The 19,313-nt window shown below is 41.6% G+C and overlaps 2 protein-coding genes across 3 annotated transcripts; both read left to right on the top strand.

The window, feature by feature from the left end:
* Nucleotides 1-1,503: 1,503 nt before the first annotated feature.
* On the top strand, nt 1,504-9,199 carry LOC102779739 (kelch-like protein 10). Of its 2 annotated transcripts, none has more exons than XM_087842043.1 (5): nt 1,504-1,762; nt 2,919-3,402; nt 3,969-4,583; nt 7,983-8,132; nt 8,765-9,199. In XM_087842043.1, exons 1-5 carry the CDS (start codon nt 1,614-1,616, stop codon nt 9,116-9,118), a joined length of 1,752 nt encoding a protein of 583 aa, XP_087698169.1. In that variant the 5' UTR covers nt 1,504-1,613; the 3' UTR covers nt 9,119-9,199. The 2 variants fall into 2 exon arrangements, with proteins under 2 accessions (XP_087698169.1, XP_087698170.1); XM_087842044.1 differs by lacking the exon at nt 1,504-1,762 and adding an exon at nt 1,815-1,910.
* A 2,930-nt stretch (nt 9,200-12,129) lies between these two features.
* LOC102780021 (kelch-like protein 10) lies at nt 12,130-17,968 on the top strand. Its single transcript, XM_087842042.1, has 5 exons — nt 12,130-12,396; nt 13,885-14,368; nt 14,932-15,546; nt 16,260-16,409; nt 17,540-17,968. Exons 1-5 carry the CDS (start codon nt 12,248-12,250, stop codon nt 17,870-17,872), a joined length of 1,731 nt encoding a protein of 576 aa, XP_087698168.1. The 5' UTR covers nt 12,130-12,247; the 3' UTR covers nt 17,873-17,968.
* The last annotated feature ends 1,345 nt before the right edge of the window (nt 17,969-19,313 follow it).

Raw genomic sequence — 19,313 nt, 5'->3', positions numbered from 1 at the left:
AGTACGACTTTGGTAAGCTACAAAGCCGCACTGCTTAATGGCTTGTTGGAGCGTTACAGCTACCGTAGTCAGGAGCCTCGCATAGTAATACGTACTGTGCTTCAACGTGATATTACTGTATTGTGTGTCTACAAGGACCCCAAAATGGCACCTGTTAAGAGACATGCTTATGAAGCGGATTTCAAACTCAAGGCTATCAGTCACATAGTAGAACATGGGAATAGAGCAGCTGCAAAGTCTATCTGTCTTTGTTATTATGCTCAGCTTCATTTTAGTTTACATTTTAATTGCACAATTGTGAGCTTTTTGTTATGCACGAAAACAATATTGTGTTATTTTTATTCATGGAGCATTATTATTTAATAAATGCTGATGATTTATTTCTGAACAATTTTTTTATGTACATCTACCCTGTATGTTAATAAAAGTGCCTGTGTGACATCTGCAACACATAACTTTGACCAATATCTCTCCTTTTTTACTTACTTTATGTGTTTAAAAAATATTGTCATATATACAGTATATATCGTATATCTGCAAAGCTGTTCATAGGAACAACTTCCCTCCATGCTGGTCTAATCTTTATTCGGATGCTGGATTGATTGATTTATGAATTTACTGTAAACATTTCTTACATTTTTCTTATTGCAAGCAGAAGTCTGTCCTGGGATTGTTCCTGCTGCTCCACTTCATTTTCGAAAACTCTAAATCAAACGCTTCCCATTATAATTTTCTAATTTTAGGATGATGTTTTCATACACACCTCTACATCTACATCAAACCAGGCTTGTCACATCCAACCTGCTTTTAGTCTTGTATATTATATCTTTGAGCAATTGTTCAACAGCAGATCTGCTACGCCTGTGCAGTCTGCTCAGACAGGTGACTGCTTGCACCTGTCTGAGGTAACACTGTCAAGCACCGTCATTATAGAAGTCTTGTACTATATATATACAGTACATATATTATAGTGTTGGTCTATAAGATTTTTCTAGAACACAAACCTGTGTTTTGTTTATTTGTTTGTTTTTTACTACTCTAGTACATCAGTAAAGTTCAGGAGCCCATTTTTCCCCCTGGATAAAAGTCTAATACAATCCAAGAAAACAGCTTAGCCATGAATCATGCTCTGTGTTTGGCACTGCCATGTATTTTTAGACTCATATTTTTAATAACAAATATTTTGGCTTGTGTAGTAGGGAAAGTACCGGGGCAATAATGAAATGTACATGAAAAAGTGTGGCAATGAGCTCGCATGCATAAAAGCTAAATATGATATTGTAGTCCATAAGTTGACCTCTGTGAAGCAAACATACAAAATGCTGTGTGTTATCTGTGAGGCTCATGTGCAATACATTAAAACCAAATCAAAACAAAGCTTTTAAGCAATGAAAGGTTCATTTTTAAAAAAAACAAACAAAAACGTAGCTTTAGATTTCAAAACAATTCTATGGGGTAACTGTTGCCAAGTCATTTTGATGTCATAAGCTTCCATTCCATAATGTCACAGTTAGGTTTGATTTGGTGCTCAGAACACTTTAAGACAAACTGTATTGGATTGTAAGACAAACTTCAGAAAAAAAAAAATAAGAAAAGCAGTCACAAAACTCAAGATGAGGGAAGAACAGCCTCCATACAAGTCGAGCTCTGTGTATAATGAACTCCGTTTTGAGGGAAAATTTTGTGATGCAATCATCAAAGTGGAGGATGTCGAATTTCCGGTCCACAAGATAATCCTGTGTAACTGCACCCCGTACTTCAGGTGAGTTGCTTACCTGATAATGGGGAGGAAAGATGATGATTTATACCCCAGAAAAATGTAATTCATGGTCTTAGTCTGTGAAACGGAGCCAACAAAAAGGAATCATGGAGCTTTTGTGATAAAAAAGACGATCACATGCAACTGACAGGTATACCCAAAACATAACGCAAACATTTGCCAGCAGTGCAGATTTCATTTTTACCTTCACACAGCTCCAGATTCCAGCTCAGTAAATGTGCCATTTAAAAGAGACTGTGAGGCACTTGGTGACTGCATGAACTAAATTCAGACTGTGTTGGGCTGAAGTTTCATTTATGTGTTTTATTAAGTTACATTAATATCTTATCCACTGTTATCCACACAGTAAAACACACCAGATTTACTAATACTAAAAAGGTTGAACGCTATTATGCAGTTATATGCTGTGCAAAAGGTTTGAGTTGCCTCTCATGTCGTTATGTTTTGCTTCGAATTAGATGATTTTTTAAAAAGTACACTTGAACAATAGTTCTCGAAGGATAAGACTTTTTGGACATTTTTCACAATTTTCGGTCCAGTCCTTGTACCTGACCGTTTTCAGAGGAATGCTTTTGTTTTGTTTTGTTTTTGTTCATTTGTTTATTTGTTTGTTAAGCCATTTAAGCTAGGACTGGTTATGGAAGGGAAACAGGGACTGTAATTGAGCAAAATGCACTGGAACTTCCATAAGGAAAGGAAACTGGCTGCGATATTCCAAATTACACAATAACTAGACTGAAGATCAGTGGAAACAGGCCTTATGTAGTTGATTTAAACATTTGTCATAGAGGTACAACATTGAGTGTCTAGAATCAGCTGTAAAACATGGTGGAGGCTCTGTCACTGCATTTTGTTTGGCAATAGCTTCATATACATACTGCCAGTGTAATAAATCCAACACTCAAGCTCACTAAACATGTACAAACTCTGTTTTGGAGTTATATCCTCTATGGCAATATGGACTAGACATGAAAAGACTATCACAATAATCACATAGTAACACATGCAATTAGGTGATCATTTCTATTCCAGTCAATTGATTTTATATATTTATCCTACTTGTGCTTGACATGGTTTATTATCTTATTGCTTCCACACCTTTTAAAATTCTCTGCTCTGTATCCATCTCTACCCTCAGAACTCTCTTCACCTCTTGGAGCGACCCAGACAAACAGGTCTTCAACATACCTGGCTTGTCTCCTGAGATGATGGCACTCATCACTGACTTTGCATACACTGGCAGTGTTTCTGTAACGGAGGAAAACGCAGTGGAACTTATCATGGCAGCTGATCAACTCAATGTAATGGACATTGTAAAAATCTGCGGTGACTTCCTCGGGGAACAACTCCGCGCAGAGAACTGTGTTGGCATTTGGCAGTTCACAAAAGTACACTTATCACCCGAACTACGTGCCAAGGCCTTCCACTACATCATCAGTAACTTTGAGCAGGTGGTTCTTCAGGAGGAGTTCCTGCAGCTAACTGTGGAGGAACTTGGTGATATTCTTGAAAGAGATGACCTCAATGTACAGTGTGAGAGCACTGCGTACGAAGCACTTATAAAGTGGATTAGCCATGTGCCTGCAGAACGGGAACAACACCTCATCGCTCTGTTGTCTAAGGTGTGTAAACTTCCATTACTACATTTAGTTTTGACTTAAATCTTCAGCATTTAAGTCATAGATTAAGTCAATCCATCTGGGTATAAGGATGCTTTAATATCTTGAGATTTTGTTCTTTTCAGCTGTAGCTAAACCACATTTAAGCAATTCTCTTGAAGATCATTAAAACTGTATCAGAAAGCTTCTCACATATTATAGAATAAATTATATTTAGTGTAGTTGCTAGGCCTATGACTAAAAACTGTCCATAACAAGTACAACCATTCTCCCCTGTTTGTGTTCCTCAGCTTTATTTTATGTCATTCGTTTTTATAGCTTTATATAAAGTTAAACTTAACACATTAGATTTAAGATTTATCTTCATTAGAACTGTACAAAGGACTTTTGTCTATGTTGACAAAAAGACTAATGGTGTCTCACTTTGGTCTCCCTCTTGCTAGCAATAAGAAGATTAAACAACATTACGAGCATTATCCTAAAGAAACTTGAGTTGACTAAAACTTAAATAGTTTGAATTCAATGTTTCCATTGTCTAAGTCCTATTCTCTTCTGTCATCTCTCTGTAGGTCCGACTGGGACTGATGACTGTAGACTACCTAAGGGACAATGTGCGGCTCAATCAGTTGGTGCGGACCAGTTCTGACCGTCTGTCCATGATAAAGGGTGCCATTATATTACCACAAAATATGACCAACAGACCCCATGTGTTTCGCCTCTGTCCCCATCTTGCTCGTCCCCGCCTGCCTCATTCCGTCCTGCTGGCCATTGGGGGATGGAGTGACCGTGATCCAACTAACGCCATCGAGGCCTATGATTACCGGGCTGAATGCTGGGTCAATGTAACAAACAACCTGGAGAGTCCTCGTGCCTATCATGGAGCCGCCTTCCTCAACGGGTACGTCTACTCCATTGGTGGCTTCGACAGGGTTGAGCACTGCAACAGTGTCCGTAGGTTTGACCTCACCACTCGCACCTGGAATGAGGTGGCACCCATGTACTGCCGCCGCTGCTATGTGAGCGTGACTGTGTTGAACGGGTTCATCTATGCCATGGGAGGCTACGACGGGCATCTACGACTCAGCAGTGCAGAGCGCTATCAACCTGAAATCAACCAGTGGAGTCTTATTGCATCCATGCATGAACAGAGGAGCGATGCCAGTTGCACAACACTTCACAGCCGGGTGGGTAAAGTAAAAGAACAGGAGAGAAATAGAGTAGGGTCTCAGGCACACAGGCCTAGAGACCTGTCAGCAACCTTTTGGTAACAACCAGTTGCTAGTGAAAAGTATGTATTCCTCAGCTGGTTAGGGAGTGGTTGTATGAAAAACACTGACTTCTACAAATAGTTTGTGAGTGTTTGCAGACAAGTCAGAGTATTCCATGCAAAGCTCTGGTGTGCTCAACAGTCTGCTAATGACCAAAGCAAACACAAGGAGGTTTGTGGTGCAACACCTTTCTTCAATTTCACACTAGTGACACCCGTCAACCTCCAGCTACCACTTGCCAACCAGTCAGGGAATACACATTTTATACAGTGAAGCGAGGTGCAAGATAGGTCACAAACTGGTTTCTAAGCTAGAGTGATGAAGGCCTAAATTGAACAAAACTACACCTGTAAAACTACCTGTATGCCCGTAATAGTGATGATAAGGAAAACAAAAGTAATTAAAAGAATTAGCTTTTTTAAATTTTTGAAAGGCAGGGACTAAATGTCTAAATGTCAGTCTGTATCAGAAGAATTTATAGTGTTCATTGTTATGTTAAGTCCATCCATCCCATCCATCTTCATCTGCTTTATCCGAGGCCGGGTTGCGGGGGCAGCAGCCTAAGCAAAGAGGCCCAGACCTCCCCCTCCCTAGCCATCTCCTCCAGCTTATCCGGGGGAACACCAGCCGGGAGATCTCTCCAGTGTGTCCTGAGTCTGCCCCGGGGCCTCCTCCCGGTGGGACATGCCTGGAACACCTCACCCAGGAGGCGCCCAGGGGGCATCCTTGTCAGATGCCCGAACCACCTCAGCTGGCTCCTTTCGATGTGAAGCAGCAGCGGCTCTACTCTGAGCCCCTCCCGGATGGCCGAACTTCTCACCCTATCTCTAAGGGAGAGGCCAGCCACCCTTCGGAGGAAGCTCATTTCTGCCGCTTGTATCCGCGATCTCGTTCTTTCGGTCACTACCCACAGCTCGTGGCCATAGGTGAGGGTAGGGACGTAGATCGACCGGTAAATTGAGAGCTTTGCTTTTACACTCAGCTCCCTCTTCACCATGACGGACCGGTGCAGCGTCCACATCTGCAGCCCCAATCCGTCTGTCGATCTCCAGCTCCCTTCTCCCATCACTCGCGAACAAGACCCCGAGATACTTGAACTCCTCCACTTGGGGCAGGAACTCATCCCCGACCCGGAGTGGGCACTCCATCCTTTTCTGGCTGAGAACCATGGCCTCAGATTTGGAGGTGCTGATCCTCATTCCCGCTGCTTCACACTCGGCTGCGAACCGTTCCAGTGCGAGCTGGAGGCCCTCACCCGATGAAGCCAACAGAACCACATCATCCGCAAAAATCAGAGATGAGATTCTGAGGCCACCAAGGCGAAAGCCCTCCGCCACTTGGCTGCGCCTAGAAATCCTGTCCATAAAAATTATGAACAGAACCGGTGACAAAGGGCAGCCCTGGCGGAGCCCATCACCCACCGGGAACGAGTCCGACTTATTGCCGGCAATGCGAACCAAGCTCTTGCAACGGTTGTATAGGGATCGAATGGCCCGTAGCAATGGGCCAGACACCCCATACTCCCGCAACACCTCCCACAGGACACCCCGAGGGACACGGTCGAACGCCTTCTCCAAGTCCACAAAACACATGTAGACTGGTTGGGCAAACTCCCATGCACCCTCAAGTATCCTCGAGAGGATAAAGAGCTGGTCCAGTGTTCCGCGACCAGGACGAAAACCGCATTGTTCCTCCTGTATCCGAGGTTCGACTAGCGGACGAACTCTCCTTTCCAGCACTCTGGCATAGACTTTCCCAGGGAGGCTGAGGAGTGTGATCCCCCTGTAGTTGGAACACACCCTCCGGTCCCCCTTCTTAAAGATGGGGACCACCACCCCGGTCTGCCAGTCCACGGGTACTGCCCCTGATCTCCACGCAACATTGCAGAGGCGTGTCAACCAGGACAGCCCTACAACATCCAGAGCCTGCGAACCTGCGACCATATGTTCTGGACACTCGGGTAAAGAGAGGGGCTGAGCTGTCAACTGATCACCACCTGGTGGTGAGTTGGATCAGGTGGCGGGGGAGGACGCTGGACAGACCCGGTGCACCTAAACGCGTAGTGAGGGTGTGCTGGGAACGTCTAGCAGAGGCCCCAGACCACGAGATCTTCAACGCACACCTCCGGCAGAACTTCAACAGCATTCCGAGGGAGACTGGGGACATTGAGTCCGAATGGACCATGTTCAGCGTCTCCATTGCCGAAGCTGCTGCATTGAGTTGTGGCCGCAAGGTGGTTGGTGCCTGCCGTGGTGGTAATCCCCAAACCAAATGGTGGACACCAGAGGTGAAGTGAGCCACCAGGCTGAAGAAGGAGTCCTATCGGGCTTGGTTAGCCTGTGGGATTCCGGAGGCAGCCGACAGGTATCGACAGGCCAAGCGGAATGCGGCTCGGGCAGTGGCTGAAGCAAAAACTCGGGTGTGGGAGGAGTTCGGAGAGGCCATGGAAAAAGACTTTCGGACTGCCTCGAAGAGTTTCTGGCAAACCGTTAGGCGTCTCAGGAGGGGAAAGCGGTGCTCTACCTGCACTGTGTATAGTGCAGGCAGTGTGCTGCTGACGTTGACTGAGAGAATTGTCAGGCGGTGGAAGGAATATTTCGAGGACCTCCTTTATCCCACTGACACGTCTTCCCGCCAATTTCCGGGGGCGAGGTCACTGAGGCAGTTGAACAACTCCTTGGTGGCAGAGCCCGTGGTGTTGATGAGGTCCGCCCCGAGTTCCTGAAGGCTCTGGAAAACAAAAGTCATTAAAAGAATTAGCTTTTTTTTTGTTTTTGAAAGGCAGGGACTAAATGTCTAAATGTCAGTCTGTATCAGAAGAATTTATAGTGTTCATTGTTATGTTGATCATGTAAAAGAAAAAGATTTTCAAAAAGCTTTTAAGTTCACAGAATATAATAGCATGCAACTTTAAAAGTTGAAAAATATACTAATATATACATATATATATATATATATATATATATATATATATATATATATATATACACACATATATATATATATATATATATATACACACACATATATATATATATACACACACATATATATATATATATATACATATATATATATAATTTTAAAATGAAATTGAATTTTAATGAATTTCCTTCATATGGGTGGCTGTTAAAAAAGTATATGTCTTTATCCTTGAAACAATTATAATTGTATTTTTTAGTTGGACTCTAAAGTACTGAATATCAGTTTTACTTCAAAAATGATGTGGGAACATTTCCCTTACAGGCGACATTGTTTCAAAATGAAATCTAAGAAATGTAAAAATTACTTAATGTCCCTTTTTTTTGTCTTCAGATTTACATTTGTGGTGGATTCAATGGGAACGAGTGTCTGCAGACAGCTGAATGTTACAACCCAGAGACTGACCAGTGGACGATGATCAGTCCCATGAACAGTCGCCGCAGAGGGATAGGTGTCATTGCATATGAAGATCATGTCTTTGCAGTAAGACCAGAAAGTAGTGCTGACACTCACGTAACATACAAGTCACATCTGTAATGTGCCTTGATCAGCAAGGCTGACAGTTCGGGTTAAAAAAGAATTTTGCCAACTTTGTTTTGTATTTATCAATTATCAGATTCCTATCCTGCATGTATTTTTTTCATTTCACGATGTAAATGTGCCCCATTTCCAAAATGTTGATGATTTCACTAATGATTTCACATCTCTTCATGTGAAACCCACACAGCAAAATTGGTATGGCCCAGATCTGGCCCACACAATGTGCTTACACATGGCCCACATACCGCAAAGAATGACGGCCCTTTAGTGGCCCAGATCTGGTTTGCCAGACGTGGCCCACACATGGGCAAGCACAAGGCCAGTTGTAGATACACTGCTGGCCCTGCTGGCCCTGTGCTGGCCCAGAACAGTTTCAGCTGATATAGCGCTTTTCTACTCTCTACTCTCCCGGATTACTCAAAGTGCTGTATACAACCTGCCACATTCACCCAATCACACACTTTCTCTGAACTGAGTGGTTCCTAACTACATTCATACACATTCACACTCTTCACATGCAGACTGGAGGAGCCAGGGATCAAACCACCTCATTTCACCCATGCATTTACTTTTAGGTTGGTGGCTTCGATGGAAACAACCGTCTGCGCACCGCTGAGGCTTACAACCCACAAACCAATACGTGGAACCTCGTCTCCTCTATGTTGACCCGCCGCAGCAACTTTGGCATTGCGGTAATCAATGATCGCCTCTTTGCTGTCGGGGGCTTCAACGGCTTCACCACCACTTTCTACGTTGAGTACTACGACGCTTTAACTAACCGGTGGTTTAAAGCATGTGACATGGGGATTTTCCGCAGTGCCCTGAGCTGCTGTGTGGTGTCCGGACATCCCAACCTGTCTGATTACACCATTCCTCGTGACAGCCTGACATATTTAAATGTGCCAGAAGAAGCAGCGGAGTCCACGTAACACCTTTAAAATGCAATACTGCCATGTGTCAACATCTGGGACTCCAACATTAAGGACTGAAATAAATCTTTAGAACATCAATCCGCTGGTGAACTGGACATTTTTTTGTAGATATTTCAAAAACGTTAAGTGTGTCTGTGAGGAGACCGTGCACTGCAGATACTGGGTTTCGTCAAGAGAACGCCAATAACAAATTTAAACACATATACTGTGTTGCTTCACATCATCTTTTCTCTTGTGTGAAACAGAAAAATAACTCTATTTCTCAGTATGTATTTAATGTGCTTTGTGGTATTTTCCACTATATTGCATAGAATTATATATTTGTTTATGATAAAAAGCATGACCTTTTTATTTACTAAGGAAAATCCAGTCTTTATGTGTTCAGGGAGGTTGCTGTGATCTGCTCTCAGATCCGCTATCCACTGAGCATTACTGTTATGGGTTGCGTCCTTCTCCCACATGCTCTTCCAGTATTGCTCCATCTCCAGCGTTGGTGGTGCTCATATTGTTCCCCTGACACTGAGAGTACACCTTGGATGGTTCTGTGGAGAACAGCTGGTTTATTCTCCTGCCTTCGATCTCTCTGGTGTACCTCTTCAAGCGGCTGGCCAAGGCTTTGAGTTGTTGCTTGGCAGTTTCCAAGATCTCAGGTATGGACGGCTTGCTGTACTTCTTAGGCACCTTCTTTGTCACTGTGATGGCATCAGCCACACATGGGTAAATCAGTCCATTTTTTCACTTTATTTGTTTGTTTTGCAGTTTTCTTCATTAATATAATTCATTAATCATTTGGTTAAACCTAACACTGGTATTATGAGGCGTGCACATAGTAACATTGTGTGGTTTTTCTAAAATGTTTTGTTATATTAATTATGTTTCTCTTTTTTTGAGTTACCTGGGTTTGGGCGGTGGCTGTTTCCTGTCTGGGCAAATGGCGTGGCTGAGAACTCTGGGAACAAAATGCCTGCTCAGCAGGACCAACCATGGGCTTACCAGGAGCAGGGGTGTTTTAGGTTTAGTTAGGTTATTCTGTGCTTAGTTAATATTAGTGTGTGTTTTTGTTTTCCCCCTATTGTGTGTAAATGGTTTGGCCAAATCATTATAAAAGCTACCCTCATGTGTCTTTGTAATTCGGTCAGTTTGTGAGTTGTGTCTCACTTTGTTTGTTTAAGTTTCTGGAAATTACTTTTTGTAGAGTTATATTTAGTTGACCTCTTTTATGGGCCTGCTAATTATGTTTTTGAATTTTGTCATTTTTTAACTTTTTGAGGGTTAAAATTAAGAAAACCCTTTTTGAAGACTTTTTTTGCTTGTGTCCTCTATGCTTTGGCTGCTTGGTCCCTTACAGTCATACCATTCTGCAGCTCAGATAGTTGGCTAACCTCTCTCCGTGCTACCTTGAGGGTATTGCTCATTGCGGCTATTCAACTTGTAGCCAAGCATCTCACTGATCACTGCTGCCGTGTTGTAGATCAGCTTGTTAGTCTCGGAAATGGTGGCGGTATCGTCTATAGTGCTGCATTCACATGTTCTAGTAGATCCTCTGAGGGTACTTCACGTACATGTTCATTAGTCGTTAATAAATAGTGACACGTTTTACACTTTACAATAAAGCTCCCATTGATAGTTGCAGATATTTATAATGCACTGATAAAATACAATATTATATGTTTAAAATATATCTTTACAAATGCCTATTGTGCTTACAAGGTAGTAACTTGGTCTGAAATGTTTAATATAGCAACTCTAGATGAAATATATAAGTGAATAGATCTCTATTTGGCAAAAAACTGGTCAGGTTTTTCTCTTTCTTCTCTCTTTCTTTAATGCGTGACATTTATTAATGGTTTATAAAGTGTTTGAAGCTAATTAATAACAGCTATAAACGATTTATTAGCCATCTATAAGGGAAGTCTTATATCCCCCTGTCCAAAAAGCATAAAATGCTGTGCAGTCCCCCTACCTGCACAACATGAAGGTTGAAGCAACACCAACACAGCACCTTATTGCAGTAAACCAACGTGTAGACAGTGATTTGCAAAGCTGTTCATAGGAACAACTTCCCTCCATGGTGGTCTAATCTTTATTTTGATGCTGAATTGACTGATTTATGAATTTACTGTAAACATTTCTTACATTTTTCTTATTGCAAGCAGAAGGCTGTCCTGGGATTGTTCCTGCTGCTCCACTTTATTTTACAAAGACTCTTAAACAAACTCTTTCCATTATAATTTTCTAATTTTGGGATGATGTTTTCATACACACATCTACAGCTACATCAAACCAGGCTTGTCACATCCAACCTGCTTTTAGTCTTATATATATATATATATATTAGTCTTATATCTTTGAGCAATTGGTCAGCAGCAGATCTGCTACGCGTGTGCAGTCTGTGCTCAGACAGGTGACTGCTTGCACCTGTCTGAGGTAACACTGTCAAGCACCGTCATTATAGAAGTCTTGTACTATATATATATACAGTACATATATTATAGTGTTGGTCTATAAAATTTCTCTAGAACACAAACCTGTGTTTTGTTTGTTTATTTGTTTGTTTTTTACTACTCTAGTACATCGGTAAAGTTCAGGAGCCCATTTTTCCAGCTAGGTAAAAGTCTAATACAATCCAAGAAAACAGCTTAGCCATGAATCATGCTATGTAATATCTGTTTGGCACTGCCATGTATTTTTAGACTCATATTTTTAACAACAAATATTTTAGGTTGTGTAGTAGGAAATGTACACGATAAAGTGTGGCAATGAGCTCGCATGCATAAAAGCTAAATATGAGCTAAATATGATATTGTAGTCCATAAATTGACCTCTGTGAAGCAAACATACAAAATGCTGTATGCTATCTGTGAGGCTCATGTGCAATACATTAAAACCAAATCAAAACAAAGCTTTTGAGCAATGAAAAGTTCATATTTAAAAAAACGTAGATTTAGATTTCAAAACAATTCTATGGGGTAACTGTTGCCAAGTCATTTTGATGTCATAAGCTTCCATTCCATAATGTCACAGTTAGGTTTGATTTGGTGCTCAGAACACTTTAAGACAAACTGTATTGGATTGTAAGACAAACTTCAGACAAAAAAAATAAGAAAAGCAGTCACAAAACTCAAGATGAGGGAAGAACAGCCTCCATACAAGTCGAGCTCGGTGTATAATGAACTCCGTTTTGAGGGAAAATTTTGTGATGCAATCATCAAAGTGGAGGATGTCGAATTTCCGGTCCACAAGATAATCCTGTGTAACTGCACCCCGTACTTCAGGTGAGTTGCTTACCTGATAATGGGGAGGAATGATTACCGATTTATACCCCAGAAAAATGTAATTCATGGTCTTAGTCTGTGAAACGGAGCCAACAAAAAGGAATCATGGAGCTTTTGTGATAAAAAGACGGTCACAGTCAACTGACAGATATACCCAAAACATAACGCAAACATTTGCCAGCAGTGCAGATTTCATTTTTACCTTCACACAGCTCCAGATTCCAGCTCAGTAAATGTGCCATTTAAAAGAGACTGTGAGGCACTTGGTGACTGCATGAACTAAATTCAGACTGTATTGAGCTGAAGTTTCATTTATGTGTTTTATTAAGTTACGTTAATATCATATCCAGTGTTATCCACACAGTAAAACACACCAGATCTGCTAATACTAAAAATGTTGAATGCTATTATGCAGTTATATGCTGTGCAAAAGGTTTGAGTTGCCTCTCATGTCGTTATGTTTTGCTTTGAAGTAGATGATTTTTTAAAGGTACACAATAGTTCTCGGAGGCTTTATTGAAGACTTTCAAAGGTTTTGAGTGGACATTTTTCACCCTTTTCGGTCCAGTCATTGTACCTGACCGTTTTCAGAGGAATGGTTTTATTTTATTTTATTTAGGGCAGCACGGTGGCACGGTGGTTAGCACTGTTGCCGCACAGCAAGAAGGTCCTGAGTTCAATACCACCATCAGGCCGGGGTCTTTCTGTGTGGAGTTTGCATGTTCTCCCCGTGTTTGCGTGGGTTCTCTCCGGGTACTCCGGCTTCCTCCCACCGTCAAAAGACATGCAGCTTGTGGGGATAGGTTAATTGGATAATCCAAATTGCCACTAGTTGGAAATGTGCGAGTGAATGTGAGCGCGAATGGTTGTCTGTCCCTGTGTGTTAGCCCTCCGACAGACTGGCGACCTGTCCAGGGCGTACCCTGCCTCTCGCCCTATGGCAGCTGGGATAGGCTCCAGCGCCCCCCGCGACCCTGAAAAGGATAAGCGGAAGCGGATGGATGTTTATTTGTTTGTTAAACCATTTAATGCTGACCTATGAAAAAGGAAACTGGCTGAGATACGCCAAATTACACGATAATTAGACTGAAGATCAGTGGAAACAGGCCTTATGGAGTTGATTTAAATATTTGTCATAGAGGTACAACATTGAGTGTCTAGAATCAGCTGTAAAACATGGTGGAGGCTCTGTCACTGCATTTTGTTTGGCAATAGCTTCATATACATACTGCCAGTGTAATAAATCCAACACTCAAGCTCACTAAACATGTACAAATCTGTTTTGGAGTTATATCCTCTACGGCAATATGGACTAGACATGAAAAGACTATCACAATAATCACATAGTAACACATGCAATTAGGTGATCATTTCCATTCCAGTCAATTGATTTTATATATTTATCCTACTTGTGCTTGACATGGTTTGTTATCTTGTTGCTTCCACACCTTTTAAAATTCTCTGCTCTGTGTCTATCTCTACCCTCAGAGCTCTCTTCACCTCTTGGAGCGACCCAGACAAACTGGTCTTTAACATACCTGGCTTGTCTCCTGAGATGATGGCACTCATCATTGACTTTGCATACACTGGCAGTGTTTCCGTAACAGAGGAAAACGCAGTGGAACTATTCATGGCAGCTGATCAACTCAATGTAATGGACATTGTAAAAATCTGCAGTGACTTCCTCGGGGAACAACTCTGCGCAGAGAACTGTGTTGGCATTTGGCAGTTCACAAAAGCACACTTATCACCCGAACTACGTGCCAAGGCCTTCCACTACATCATCAGTAACTTTGAGCAGGTGGTTCTTCAGGAGGAGTTCCTGCAGCTAACTGTGGAGGAACTTGGTGATATTCTTGAAAGAGATGACCTCAATGTACAGTGTGAGAGCACTGCGTACGAAGCACTTATGAAGTGGATTAGCCATGTGCCTGCAGAACGGGAACAACACTTCATCGCTCTGTTGTCTAAGGTGTATAAACTTCCATTACTACATTTAGTTTTGACTTAAATCTTCAGCATTGATGTCATAGATTAAGTCAATCCATCTGGGTATAAGGATGCTTTAATATCTCGAGATGTTGCTCTTTTCAGCTGTAGCTAAACCACATTTAAGCAATTCTCTTGAAGATCATTAAAACTGTATCAGAAAGCTTCTCACATATTATAGAATAAATTATATTTAGTGTAGTTGCTAGGCCTATGACTAAAAACTGTCCATAACAAGTACAACCATTCTCCCCTGTTTGTGTTCCTCAGCTTTATTTTATTTTATGTCATTTGTTTTTTATATAAAGTTAAACTTAACACATTAGATTTAAAATTTATCTTTATTAGAACTGTACAAAGGACTTTTGTCTATGTTGACAAAATGCTAATGATGTCTCACTTTGGCCTCCCTCTTGCTAGCAATAAGAAGATTAAACAACATTACGAGCATTATCCTAAAGAAGCTTGAGTTTGCTAAAACTGAAATAGTTTGAATTCAATGTTTCCATTGTCTAAGTCCTATTCTCTTCTGTCATCTCGCTGTAGGTCCGACTGGGACTGATGACTTTAGACTACCTAAGGAACAATGTGCGGCTCAATCAGTTGGTGCGGACCAGTTCTGACCGTCGGTCCATGATAAAGGGTGCCATTTTATTGACACAAAATATGACCAACAGACCCTATGTGCTTCGCCTCTGTCCCCATTTTGCTCGTCCCCGCCTGCCTCATTCCATCCTGCTGGCCATTGGGGGATGGAGTGGCCGTGATCCAACTAACGCCATTGAGGCCTACGATTACCGGGCTCAATGCTGGGTCAATGTAGCAAACAACCTGGAGCGTCCTCGTGCCTATCATGGAGCCGCCTTCCTCAACGGGTACGTCTACTCCATTGGTGGCTTCGACAGGGTTGAGCATTTCAACAGCGTCCGTAGGTTTGACCTGACCACTCGCACCTGGAATGAGGTGGCACCCATGTACTGCCGCCGCTGCTATGTGAGCGTGACTGTGTTGAACGGGTTCATCTATGCCATGGGAGGCTACGATGGGCATGTACGACTCAGCAGTGCAGAGCGCTATCAACCTGAAATCAACCAGTGGAGTCTTATTGCATCCATGCATGAACAGAGGAGTGATGCCAGCTGCACAACACTTCACAGCCGGGTGGGTAAAGTAAAAGAGCAGGAGAGAAATAGAGTAGGGTCTCAGGCACACAGGCCTAGAGACCTGTCAGCAACCTTTTGGTAACAACCAGTTGCTAGTGAAAAATATGTATTCCTCGGTTGGTTAGGGAGTGGTTGTATGAAAAACACTGACTTCTACAAATAGTTTGTGAGTGTTTGCAGACAAGTCAGAGTATTCCATGCAAACCTCTGGTGTGCTCAACAGTCTGCTAATGACCAAAGCAAACACAAGGAGGTTTGTGGTGCAACACCTTTCTTCAATTTCACACTAGTGACACCCATCAACCTCCAGCTACCACTTGCCAACCAGTCAGGGGATACACATTTTTTACAGTGAAGCGAGGTGCAAGATAGGTCACAAACTGGTTTCTAAGCTAGAGTGATGAAGGCCTAAATTGAACAAAACTACACCTGTAAAACTACCTGTATGCCTGTAATAGTGATGATAAGGAAAACAAAAGTAATTAAATGAATTAGCTTTTTTTTTTTGAAAGGCAGGGACTAAATGTCTAAATGTCAGTCTGTATCAGAAGAATTTATAGTGTTCATTGTTATGTTGATCATGTAAAAGAAAAGGCTTTTCAAAAAGCTTTTGAGTTCACAGAATATATTAGCATGCAACTTGGGAAAAACATAAACTCTTAAAAAGTTGAAATATATACTAATGTCAGTTTTTTTTTTCTTTGTCTTCAGATTTACATTTGTGGTGGAATCAATGGGAACGAGTGTCTGCAGACAGCTGAATGTTACAACCCAGAGACCGACCAGTGGACGATGATCAGTCCCATGAACAGCCGCCGCAGTGGGATAGGTGTCATTGCATATGCGGATCATGTCTTTGCAGTAAGACCAGAATGTAGTGCTGACACTCGAGTAACATACAAGTCACATCTGTAATGTGCCTTGATCAGGAAGGCTGACAGATTTGGCAGTTTTGCTAACTTTGTTTTGTATTCGTCAATAATCAGATTCCTATCCTGACCACAGGTTCAGAGAAGGCATTCTCACTCATTAATTTAATTGATTAGTGATGTTTCTACTGCATGTATTTTTTCATTTCATGATTTGAATGTGCCCTATTCCCAAAATGTTGATGATTTCACTGATGATTTCACATTTCCTCATCATTCCACTAGGGGAAATGTTAGAGACAATTTCAAAATTATCCTCCAACACCTTTTGAAAAATAAGCCAAGTGATTAGCACTCATTCTCTTGGGACAGTACGTATTTTAGCTGTAAATTTGTCTTGCTAGTTGCCTTAAACCCACTGATTTAGTTGATTTGCTGCTATACCCTTTGGTAAAAAGCAAAGATTGTGTAGTCTCACCTTCGGAGACATACTTCTTTATTTAGCTAGCTACTCTTGAAGATTTATTTTCTATTTACACTGTCTCTATTCAAAAATGAAAAAATTATTATCAGCAGAATGCAGTAACCTTATCCTGGTGCTGACCTGCTGAAGAAAGGACTGAAACTCAATGCTCCTTTTTGAAATAAAGCCAAAAGAGCTGTGAAGACAACTGAAAACATAAATACTTCACAATCATTTTACCCATGCATGCTTTTAGGTTGGTGGCTTAGATGGAGACAACCGTATATATCTAGACATTCCCAACAGATGGGCCTGGGAGAATGCAAACAGTGTAATAATAGCCTTATTCTTTTTTAAACAGATTTTATGTAAACTCCATATAACGGCATGAGAGTATGTCGGGTAACTTTTCGCTTTATCCAGGTAAAACCAATCAAAGTATTTCCAGTAGTCAGACCACACCAAAAGCAGCATCTGATTGTGTCTGCTACATATTAAAGGCAACTTTGGACAATATTCTTCTTATAATTCTTCAGTCACTTTCTAGAGTATCGCAGAGCACCTGCTATCGTAAGTATAGCAGGTGCACTTTCTTAAAAGGGTGCTGTGAAACTGGTTTCAATTACAGTCAGTCATTTCACCCATGCATTTACTGTTAGGTTGGTGGCTTCGATGGAAACAACCGTCTGCGCACCGCTGAGGCTTACAACCCGCAAACCAATACGTGGAACCTCGTCTCCTCTATGTTGACCCGCCGCAGCAACTTTGGCATTGAGGTAATCAATGATCGCCTCTTTGCTGTCGGGGGCTTCAACGGCTTCACCACCACTTTCAACGTTGAATGCTACGACGCTTTAACCAACCGGTGGTTTAATGCGCGTCACATGAGGGTTTTCCGCAGTGCCCTGGGCTGCTGTGTGGTGTCCGGACATCCCAACCTGTCTGATTACACCATTCCTCGTGACAGGCTGACACGTTTAAATGTGCCATAAAAAGCAGCGGAGTCCACGTAACACCTTTACAATGCAATACTGCCATGTGTCAACATCTGGGACTCCAACATTAAGGACTGAAATAAATCTTTAGAACATCAAACCGCTGGTGAACTGGACATCTTTTTGTAGATATTTCAAAAACGTTAAGTGTGTGTGTGAGTGAGCACTGCAGATACTGGGTTTCGTCAAGAGAACGCCATTGCAACAATAACAAATTTAAAAGATTTTTTCATTCCCTGTAAGGTATGGCTGCTGAGTAGAACAGACATGCACAAAAGGTGACCAGATCACTATAAGTCACATGTGGGACTTTTCCAAGTCTTCCTAGGTAAACACAACAAGAATAAAGGGAAGCTTTTACTCTCCCTTGTTAATTCAGCTGGGGTTCTGTCTAGTAACAGACTTTACGCTTGAGTAGGGATGTATCTATAGGTCATTTTTGAGCAATTTATGACAATTTCTGAATCTTTAACAAATATTACACACATATACTGTGTTGCTTCACATCATCTTTTCTCTTGTGTGAAACAGAAAAAGAACTCTATTTCTCAGTGTGTATTTCATCTGCTTTGTGGTATTTTCCACTATATTGCATAGAATTAAATATTTGTTTATGATAAAAAGCATGACCTTTTTATTTACTAAGGAAAATTCAGTCTTTATGCGAGCAAGTAAAATTGAATTGAATTACGTTTGCAAAATAGCGCAAAAACTCAAAAGTGACCTGTACATGAATAAAATGTGTTTTTCCTGTAGTGTTTCACCTTAAAGCACAAATGTCAGCCTCATGATGTCACTGGAGTAAATACCAATGGGTCACCAAAGTCAGAGTCATCATCTGTGGATGAAGAATTTCTGTACAAAAGCCTCGGCCAATCCAGTGTCAAGACAGAGTGCACTCATTTTACAATCTATTTGAAAATAAAATCTGATATTATTGCATTTGCAATGTGGCTAGAGCCTTAGATTTACTGTTTAGGAACCATAAATGTGTGGACTACTGCCACTGCTGAAGCAAGCCATCAAGCTGTTGTTGAGTCTGCGTCATACTGAGCCAAAGCGTTGGATCAAGCAACAGACAGAACAGTCCACAGTGCCATCTCTTGAGCAATGCTTTGGCATGGGTAATAAATGGTTTTACTTTGTATTCAGAATTCACACTGAAAATGGAGCTGTGGTCAGTGAAACATCAATATACCATGTGAACAACAGTGTATGCGTTTTTTAAAAGTAGAATTTGTTTTGAAATTACAAGGCAGAGTAAGGAAACCTGCTGCTAATACTGGCCCATTACCATATTCTTCTGTTAGCTGTCACCTGACTGCAAAAATTATTTCAAGCGCTAAGCTAATGTGCTGATGTAAATCAAGAGGTCCACACCGCATCAGAAATTATTCACTGCAGCCTGCAGTAGTGACGTCTCTCCTCACTCAGCCAT

Source organism: Neolamprologus brichardi, chromosome 6 (genome assembly GCF_056152115.1).
Source record: "Neolamprologus brichardi isolate AB-2024 chromosome 6, ASM5615211v1, whole genome shotgun sequence".
NCBI lineage: Eukaryota > Metazoa > Chordata > Actinopteri > Cichliformes > Cichlidae > Neolamprologus > Neolamprologus brichardi.
The sequence above is the reverse complement of the archived record's forward strand: the minus strand, read 5'-3'. Positions and strand labels throughout refer to the sequence as shown.

What these genes read in the sequence shown, in the direction of transcription:
- LOC102779739 (XM_087842043.1), top strand. Translation starts at nt 1,614, where the DNA reads ATGAGGGAAGAACAGCCTCCATACAAGTCGAGCTCTGTGTATAATGAA. An exon ending in AACTGCACCCCGTACTTCAG is followed by an intron (nt 1,763 to 2,918) that starts GTGAGTTGCTTA and finishes CTCTACCCTCAG; the next exon opens with AACTCTCTTCACCTCTTGGA. An exon ending in ATGAAGATCATGTCTTTGCA is followed by an intron (nt 8,133 to 8,764) that starts GTAAGACCAGAA and finishes ATTTACTTTTAG; the next exon opens with GTTGGTGGCTTCGATGGAAA.
- LOC102780021 (XM_087842042.1), top strand. Translation starts at nt 12,248, where the DNA reads ATGAGGGAAGAACAGCCTCCATACAAGTCGAGCTCGGTGTATAATGAA. An exon ending in AACTGCACCCCGTACTTCAG is followed by an intron (nt 12,397 to 13,884) that starts GTGAGTTGCTTA and finishes CTCTACCCTCAG; the next exon opens with AGCTCTCTTCACCTCTTGGA. An exon ending in TCATCGCTCTGTTGTCTAAG is followed by an intron (nt 14,369 to 14,931) that starts GTGTATAAACTT and finishes ATCTCGCTGTAG; the next exon opens with GTCCGACTGGGACTGATGAC.